At 35.9% G+C, this 10,465-nt stretch overlaps 1 protein-coding gene across 1 annotated transcript; it reads left to right on the top strand.

Annotated features, from left to right (window-relative positions):
• Positions 1-2,110: 2,110 nt before the first annotated feature.
• Positions 2,111-2,998, top strand: LOC308432573 (vomeronasal type-1 receptor 100-like; the record flags this gene model as incomplete). Its single annotated transcript, XM_080932365.1, has 1 exon — positions 2,111-2,998. The coding sequence occupies one exon, from the start codon at positions 2,111-2,113 to the stop codon at positions 2,996-2,998; it is 888 nt and encodes a 295-aa protein (XP_080788491.1).
• Between the last annotated feature and the right edge of the window lie 7,467 nt (positions 2,999-10,465).

Raw genomic sequence — 10,465 nt, 5'->3', positions numbered from 1 at the left:
TGTCATTGCTAAAAATCTAAGCCCGGGCCTTTGCAATAACTCAAAGTGCTCTTACCCACTATTCCTTCATTGAAGCCTCAGTCCCAAAGCATATTTTTGCACACAGAATATCATTGAGTTACTACCATACACACACACACACACACACACACACACACACACACACACACACACACATATATATATATATATATATATATATATATATATATATATATATATAGGTGGGAATTGGAGAATTGGTTCTGACAATTGAGATTGATTCCTTTCTTTATTAGATTAAAAACATTTTAGGATGAAAAATCATATAAATATAAAATGTGTAATTTATCATGTCATCTTCAGTTTCATTGGATGATCTCTTCCTGTAATTTCTGCAGGATTTCTGTACATGCATGCATGCATCTCTATATATTCAATATAAAAGTAAACTTGAAAATTATAATTAGGGACTCTTTTTCTCATGAGACTTTGAGTCAATGTAGTGATTTTATATTTCTTTATAACAGAGCTGACTTAAACTAGTTCATTCATAAACTGATCCTATTATCTGAACCAAGTAACTTACATAAGCATCAAAAGAAAGACTTTTGAGTGAAACTGTAAAAATTTCTGGATCCTGGTGATATATGATAACACTCGAGACCTTGATTTTGACTGTATGGGAAGCAATTTAAAAAGGAATTCCCCAAACAATCACCACGTGGTCATCTTCTGCAATACATGTTTGTCATAGTGTATGGAAAATAATGTTTGTCTTAATGTCACAGCAAAATGGTTAAATGGGTGAGTTCTAAGGTAAAGGTGGGAGAGATAAATATAGTGAAGAGGGTAGTTAGGTAAAATAACAGCATAGATGGCTAGAAAATGTCATAAGTAACCATAGTGATTTACTTCCCCACCCCTGTCCCCCCAAAAGGGAAAGAAAAATAGTGTTTGAATCTTGTGGTTTGTCTTGGAACTGTTTGCTTTTCTATGTTAACTCCACTTTCCAAAGAAGGGCTGCAAAGTCATATACTCAGGTGACTTCATCAGAAACTTTTTTTTTCTATTTTAATTTTAAATGGGCTAGAACTGGTGACAAGGCAGAATAAGGAAAGGTGGAGGTGGAAAGTTGTAGAGAGGATGGAGAAAGCTCTCTGGAGGAGAGGGAGGTTGAAGGAAAATGGAGCTGAAGCACTAGGCTTGGAACAGAGTAGTGTAGTGGTAGGTCTGCCCAGTCTAGACACACTACTTGTATTTATATTAACTGAGTTGTTTTTTCATTGTATTGGCTTATTTGATTGGAAAGATTACTACAACACTTGTCTTGATAGCTGGGAGTAGTCTTTAACCCTTAATTAGAATTCACAAAGGGTTTTAATGTGATGGGAAGTAACTGGAATCCATCTAGGATCATTCATAACAATAATAGTTACATAAGTAATATGGTGTGGACTGTACACTACTGATCCTCCGATGCCCTAAATTCTAGATTCTGAGGATATAAAATTTTATGGAGAAAAAAAATTAAAAAGATTAATTGAGATAGATCTTTTGGTGATTAAAATGGTAAGACAATCATGAATTATTTCTGTGATATCATAAGAATTATAAGTGAAAACATGCACAGAGCATATTAAAATTACATAATATGAGACAGTATTGCCTGATATTTAGGATTGCTTTTGCAAATTTATTTTCAAACCAACATACATTCTGTTCAGGTAGATGGATGTGATTAATATTCTGTTCTCATCACTACTGTTTTAGGTGTTAACTATACAATGAGACAACTGAAATCAATACAATTGAATTGAATTTCTAAGGCATTAGACAAAGGTGCATAATATTTTATACCCAAGAGATAAATGGATGATACATAGAAACATATATATATATATATATATATATATATATATATATATATATATATATATATATAGGCTGTGATGTACATTCTGGAATATCAGAAGTTGAAGATACAAGTTAATGAAGAATTAGTAGAGAAAATAAAATGATGATATAGACACACTCTCCAATGGATAACACATTTCACATAATCACTGTTTTGTCCAGATACATGAAATAGAGTTCTGCTCGGCTCTTCAGGTGAATATACTCTCCACTTATGTCTTCATTAGAGAATGTCCTTTATATCCAAGCTGGATTTGGACTCCTTGCAAATATATTTCTCCTTTTTTTCTATACTTTCATAGTCATAGATCACAGACCTAAACCCATGGACCTGATCTTCTGTCAACTGACCTTCATTCACATAATGATGATCCTCACTGGAGTAGAAACTTTGCTTTCAAATGTGTTAGAGTTACTAAAACTTGGAAATGACTTCAAATGTAAGACAATATTTTACACACACAGAGTGATGAGGGGCCTCTCTGTCTGTATCACCTGCCTCCTGAGTGTGTGTCAGGCTGTCACTATCAGTCCCAGTACCTCTTTCCTGGCAAAATTTAAGCATAAAGTAAAAACGCACATCATCCATGCTTTTTTCTATCTTTGGTCTTTCAATTTATCATTCAGTAGTAGGTGGATCTTCTATGTTGTTCATTTTACCAATGTGAGTGAAAACCACCAGATGAAGGTCACTAAATCATGCTCACTTATCCCAATGAACTACATCATCAGGGGATTAATTTTAACAGTAACAATGTCCAGGGATATATGTCTTGTAGGAGTCATGCTGGCTGCAAGTGCATACATGGTGATTATCTTGTACAGACATCAGAGGCAATGCAAGCATCTTCATAGCATCAACTACCTGAGAGCATCCCCTGAAAGAAGGGCCACCCAGACTATCTTGCTGCTGGTAGTTTTCTTTGTGGCCATATACTGGTTGGACTTTATTATCTCATTCACCTCAATACTCTTATGGATGTATGACCCAGTCGCCCTGACTGTTCAACACTTTGTGACAAATGCATATCCCACAATTGCTCCTTTGGTACAAATCAGTTCTGATAAGAGAATAATAAGTGTACTGAAAAAGTTGCATTAAAAGTGCCACTATATTTTCTAAAATTATTTTTCTTCCTTTAAAACAGAATCATTCATTTTTGTTTATATGTACTAGGGTTGTTGCATTATGCATGTGTACATTTCTGATACAGAGGTCAGAAGATATCATCAGTTCCCTTGAAACTGTAGTTTCAAATGACATTAGGTGATCTGCTCTTATTGCCACTGTAATTGTGCTTTTTTTTAAATTACAAATTCTTCTTAAACTTGAGTTGTTCAAGGAGCAAAGTGACATTCTTCAAATAAGGATTGTGGTATTTCATGTATATATTCTTTTGACATTACTTATGCCAAGTACTATAATCTTCTTCAATTTGTGGTACAGCACATATTCCCTTTTACACATGAATTCTGCTTTCTTTTCTTTTTCATTATCACAAAAGTGTCCTTGATACTGAGGCTATTAAAAAAAAGCTTCTCACTGATGTTACTTTGTAAGTCTTTTCTTTAAAACCATTTTAATCTATACTCATTAGTAACATTTATTTAATTATTTAAAAAATTGCAAATTGTTCTTTCTAACTTTATCAAGAATTGAGTTGGAATCTTGATGAGGATTGCACTATCAGCAGTAAGGGAGCAGAAAAATCTATAACCCTGATTATGGAGATTCCAGGTCCGTTGCCCGCTCTGATCTGATAGATGCTGGAGAACCCGGAGATGTTAGAGGATGACTTCTCCAAGCCTAGCCACCAGCCCAAGACATCCAGTGAGGATGAAGCTCCAGTGAGCTAGGGCAAACTGACCTACCCCACTATGTGGTTGGACCCTAGGCAGCACACTGACCATTTCACAGATACTGCCAGTGACTTGGGGAAGACCTGCCCAGACCTGCCCAGGCACTCCTCAGCTCTTTATTTATTTATTTAATTTTGCCAAAGTTTCTAGGGGTGCCTGTGTTCATCTCTGTGCTGTACTAACCAGCTCCCTCTACAGCCCCGAGGGACTGCCATGCACCTACCCAAAGAGCCAGAGAAGGGGCAAGACTGGGTCTAGACTAAAATCTTAGCACTGCTTTCCACCACAGGCTCCCCATGCAAGAGGAAGACCTCCCTTTCGATAGCCCTTTTTTTGAGTTTCCAATTTTGAAAGATCTGTTTTTGGTATTTATTCCTCTTTTAAATTGGGTAACTCTTCTTAATGTAAAAGTTTTTGAGTTCTTTATTTTAGATATTAACCCTGTACTGGCTGATTTTCTGTCAACTTACAGACACGAGACTCATTAAAGAGAAAGGATCTTCCTCTATGAAATCTGTATTAATAAGTTAGGCATTTCCTCAATTACTCATCAACTGCAAAGGGCTCAGCCTAAGCCAGGTGGTGCCTTTTCTCCTCTGCTCGTTCTTCATTCTGTTAGAAAGTGTCTAATGTGGGAAGCAAGGTAGTAAGAACCTAACTCTCTGACATCTGCATCAGCTCTTGTCTCCAGGATCCTGCCTTATTTTAATTCTTGTCCAGATTTCTTTGGTGATGAGCAGCAATGTCTAAGTGTGAGATGAGTAAATCCTCTCCTACACTACTTGTTTTTTGTTTATGGTGTTTTATTGTTACTGCTATAGAAACCAAGAAACAAGACCTCTACCTGATGTGTAGTTGGAAAAATAAACAAATAAACAAACAAATAAATAAATAAATCTTCCTTTTCTGTAACTGTCTATATGTCCTTAAGATTGTCTCTTTCTCCATGTCAAATATGTTTTTAGTTGATGATGTCCCATTTATTAATTATTGTTTTGTGTGTATATGTGTGTGTGTGTGAGAGAGAGAGAGTGTGTGTGTGTGTGTTTGTGTGTGTAAATGCTGTTCTGCTCTGAGCATTTTTTTCTATAAGAATGAACTTAACACTATTTCCAACATTTGCTTTGATTGGGTCCCTTATGTTGAGGGCTTTAATCTATTTGAATTTTAGTTTTGTGTAGTGTGACTAGTTTGGTTGCTCTCATTCTTCCACATGTAGATGCTCCATTTGATCTTTTCTATTTGTCGAAGACCCATCTTTTATCTAATGTGTATTTCTGACTTTATAAAAGCTCAGGTGTCCATTGCAATATGGATTTATGTCTATGTCTTCAATCTTATTCACCTCATCAATGTGTCTGTTTTTGTTCCAATACAAAGCTCTTTTTATTAGTATAGCTCTAGTGAACACTTCAAGATCAGCAATAATACTAAAGAACCAGTATGCCCCATTTTAGACTTAAAGACATCCTATAGAGAAGACAAATTATGTTTGTTCCTGTTTATGATTTTTACAAAATCTGTTTCTCAAGGATTGGGCTATATTCCACATTTAAACTTAACTACAACTTGTTTTGTACTATCTGATCCAGGGATGGCAATTATGTTTTTGTTTCAAAAAGTTGTTTATGACTAACTTGCTATCCTACCTTTGTTCCAAATGATTGTATGACCACCTGTGACTACATTGTGATGCTCTCCTTGCAACAATGCCTTTGTTTGAGGAGCCCGTTACCTGACAAATTTATGTTATGATCTTATAGCCCTGCATATTTTGCCCATAAAATTTCCCACATAAAAGCCCTGTACCCCTGAGGTATAAAAGCCATATTCTTCTCACGTACCTGCTGACCTCTTAAAACCCAGTTTGGGGAGGAGGCCTATGTACATGAATAAAAACAAAAGCTTGTTTTAATTAATTAGGCTATGATCATTTGGATCTGTGATCTTTCTCCTTCCTACTAAAGGATTAGTAATAACTTCCGCTGGTGTGCAGAACAGATGCTAAGGCCATCTACCACCAGGAACAGTGGAGATGCAGGGACACAGATCTAGTGAGACTGCACTGGAAGTGGCCAGGGAGCAGAGAGGTCTGTGCCAAGCACTCAGAAAGCGCCCCCCCATTGGTTCATGGGAACAGGAACGCTGTCTTAGGGCCTCTGTTTAACCCTGGAAGATCCTGGACAGACATCATGCAGACCCTAAGAGAACACAAGTGTCAGCCCAAGCAGCTATAACCAGCAAAACTCTCAATCACCATAGATGTAGAGACCAAGATATTCCAAGACAAAACTAAATTTACACAATATCTGACCACAAACCCAGCACTATAATGAATTATAGGTGGAAAACCCAATACAAGGAGGGAAACTACATACTAGTAAAAACAAAAAAAAAAATATGTAAGCAAGAAAACCAAAAGAAGAAAAACACAGAGGCACAATTCCACCTTCAAAAGCAAAAATATTAGGAAACAGCAACCACTATTTTTTAATATCTGTTAACATAAATGGACTCAATTCCCCAAGAAAAAGACATAGGCTATCAGACTGGATACATAAACAAAATCCAGCATTTTGCTGCACACAGGAAACTCATCTCAGACACAAAGACAGAAACTATATCAGAGTAAAAAGTTGGGAAAATCCTTCCAAGCAAACTGCCCCAAGAAGCAAGCTGGAGTGGCCATTCTAATATCAAATAAAGTGGATTTTCAACCAAAAGTTATCAAAAAAGTTAAGGAAGGACACTTTTTACGCATTACTGGGGAAATCTGTCAGGAGGAACTCTCAATCCTTAACATATATGCTCCAAATACAAGAGCACCCATATTCATAAGAGAAACCCTACTAAAGCTCAAAAAATATATTGCACCTTACACAATAATAGTGGGAGACCTCAACACCCCACTCTCATCCTTGGACAGATAATTGTAAAGAAACTTAGCAAGAACACAGTAAAACTAGCAGAGGCTATGAACCAATTTGAATTAATAGACAGCTACAGAACATATCCTGCTAAAACAAAAGAATACAACTTCTTCTCTGCACCTCATGGCACCTTCTCCAAAACTGACCATATAATCAGTCACAAAACAAACCTCAATAGATATAAAAAGATTGAAATACTCCCATGCATCCTCTCAGATCACTATGGACTAAGGCTGGTCTTTAATAACAACAAAGACAACAAAATTCCCATATACACACGGAAACTAAACAATGCTCTTTTAAATGATAGCATGGTCAAGGAAGAAATTAAAAAAGAAATTAAGGATTTTGTATAATTTAATGAAAACAAAAACACAACATACCCAAACCTATGGGATGCAATGAAAGCAGCACTGAGAGGAAAACTCATAGCAAACACCCTGCTTCCTAAACCACAAAAAGACCCTACAAGGAAAGAGAACTTCAGATCAATCTCACTTATGATCATTGATACAAAAATACTCAACAAAATCATTGCAATCCATATCCAAGAACATAACAAAATGGTCATTCACCATGATTAAGTAGGCTTAATCCCTGGGATGCAGGGATTATTTAATATACAGAAATACATCAACATAATCAAACTCAAAGTAAAAAACCACATGGTTATCTCACTAGATGCTGAGAAAGCATTTCACAAAACTCAACACCCCTCTATGTTAAAAGTCTTGGAAAGAACAGGAATCCAAGGCCCATAATTAAATTTAATAAAAAGCAATATACACCAAACTAATAACCAACATCAAACTTAACAGTGGGAAACTTTAAGCAATCCCACTAAAATCAGGGACTCTACAAGGCTGCCCATTCTCCCCCTACCTAGTCAACTTTGTACTGGAAGTCCTGGCCGGAGCAATTAGACAGCCAAAGGAAATCAAAGGGATACAAATCAGAAAGGAAGAAGTAAAAACATCACTGTTTGCAGATGACATGATAGTGTACATGAGTGACCCCAAAATTCCACCAGAGAAGTTCTACAGCTGATAATCAAGTTCAGCAAAGTGGCTGGATATAAAATTAACTCAAACAAATAGTCTTCCTGTCCTCAAATGACAAACATGCGGAGAAAGTAATTAGGGAAAAGATAACATTCACAATAGTCATAAACAACATGAAATACCTTGGTGTGACTCTAACTAAGCAAGAAAAGGACCTGTATGACAAGAACTCCAAATCTCTAAAGAAGGAAATGGAGAAAAACCTTAGAAAATGGAAAGATCTCCCATGTTCATGGTATGGAAGGATCATCATTGTAAAAATGGCCATCTTACCCAAAGCAGTCTACAGATTCAATGCAATCCCCATCAAAATTCCAATCCAATTCTTCACAGAGTTGGAAAGAGCAATGTGCTGTTTCATCTGGAATAACAAAAGACCTAGAATAGTGAAATCCATCCTCAACATCTGCAGGAATCATTATCCCTGACCTTGATCAAGCTATATTACAAGGCAATTGTGCTAAAAACTGTATGGTGTATGCTATGGAGGTTTCACTTGGGTAGGTTGAAAGTGCAGAAATCTTTCAGTTTTGAACTCTGCAAGCATTTGACATGGTAAACAGTACATGCTGAGATTAATGCTCATTCAATACAAAAGTGTTTTTTTTTTTCTTCTTTTTTTACAACTTTATTTGTAAAAACAAAGATAAATATACAGATTTTAAGCATTTTTTTGCATAAAAGTATACAATACATTTTGTCAGTACTTGGATTATTTTTTTAATGTTTGATAGTGAAATTAAGATCTTCCTAGTTACAATGAGCATAAAGTACATGTAAAACAAGATGTAACTTGAAAATAGTCAAAGTTTTCTTGGTGTGTAAAGATTTTTTTTTTAAATGAGCAAACAGTACATGTAATACAGGGTGTAACCCGGATTTTGTCAATTTGTTCTTGGTAGGTAAGGATTGAGCAAAACTTTTTTTTGTTTTGTTTTTTTTCTTTCTTTCTTTTTTTTTTCTTGGACTTCACACAGTCTGTGAGTTGTTACTGGGGAAGTGTAAGCCTCTGGGGTTAGCATCCCACTATCAGTGACTGCATATTATGTCTGTTCTTTTGTGACTGGGTTATTTCACTCAGGATGTTATTCTCTAGATGCAGCAATATTCTTAAGAATTTGGTTAAGTCATTGTTTCTGGTGGTTGAGTAGTATTCCATTGTGTAAATGTACCACAATTTTTGTATTCATTCATCCACTGAAGGACATCTGGGTTCTTTCCAGCTTCTGGCTATTATAAATAGAGCCGCTATGGACATTGTGGTTCATGTATCTTTGTTGTGTATTTAGGTGTCTCTGGGGTATATGCCCAGAAGTGGAATAGCTGGGTCTTCAGTTAGTAAACAAAAGTGTTTTCTACTTTACTATACTCTGGAGTTTCAGATCTGGAGAATCAATTTTCAATGTCAATTTTCAACACATGATTTACCTTTTTAATGTAATAATGAACTCTGGAATAAAACAATATCAAATGGTCAGGTATTATTAATCATAACCCTATATTAGGTCCATTCATCTTGTGTAAATACAAATTTTGGTGCTTAGGGTGAAGTAATGGATCCCATAACAACTCAAACTGGTTTTTTTTGTCAATTGTCAGTATATACTATTAAGTATTATAAATGAGTGTTTTAAAATAGTTCTTCATTTTATAGCATAGAATAAATAAAATCTTTTGCCCTCCTAATTAAAAAAATCTGCATGGTACTGGTATAGAGATAGGCATGTGGACCAATGGAATAGAATAGACGATCCAGAAATAAGCCCTCACATATAAGGTCACTTGATTTTTGACAAAGGAGCTGTAAATATTCAATGGAAAAAGGAAAGCCTATTCAACAAATTGTGTTGGTCCAACTGGCACTCAGCATGCAGAAGTTTGAAAATAGACCCTTTCTTATCTCCTTGTAAAAGCTCAAGTGCATGTGGATCAAAGATCTCCACATTAAATCAGGTATACTGAAACTGTTAGATGAGAAAATAGGGAAAAACTTTGAACACATAGGTACAGGAGAAAATTTCCTGAACAGAACACCTATCACACATGCTCTAAAGTCAAATATAGACCAATGGGACTTAATGAGATTGCAAAGTTTCTGTAAGGCTAAGGTCACTGTCAAGAAAACAAAAGGGCAGCTAACAGATTGGGAAAAGATCTTTACCAATCACATATCAGATAGAGGCCTAATATACAAGGTATACGAAAAACTCAAGAAGCTAGGCACCAGTGAATAAAACAACCCTATTAAAAATGGGGTACAGAGCTAAACATAAAGTTCTCAATTGAGGAATATCTAATGGCTGAGAAGAATCTCAGGAAGTACTAAACATCATTAGCCATCAGGGAAATGCAATCAAAATAACCCTGAGATTCCACCTCACACCAATCAGAATGGCTCAGATCAAAAATTCAGATGACAGCAGGTACTGCCTAGAAAGCATAACACATCTCCAATGTTGGTGGAGTTGTAAACTGGTACAACCACTCTGGAAATCAGTCTGGTGATTCCTCAGAAAATTGGACATATTACTAACTGAAGACCCAGTTATTCTACTTTGGGGCATATACCCCAGAGTAGCTCCAACATGCAACAAAGACACATGCTCCACAATGTTCATAGCAGCTCGATTTATAATATCCAGAAGCTGGAAAGAACCCAGATGTCCTTCAGTAGATGAATGGATACAAAAATTGTGGTATATTTACACAATGGAGTAC

This window comes from Micromys minutus (assembly GCF_963924665.1).
Source record: "Micromys minutus genome assembly, chromosome: 18".
NCBI lineage: Eukaryota > Metazoa > Chordata > Mammalia > Rodentia > Muridae > Micromys > Micromys minutus.
The sequence above is the reverse complement of the archived record's forward strand: the minus strand, read 5'-3'. Positions and strand labels throughout refer to the sequence as shown.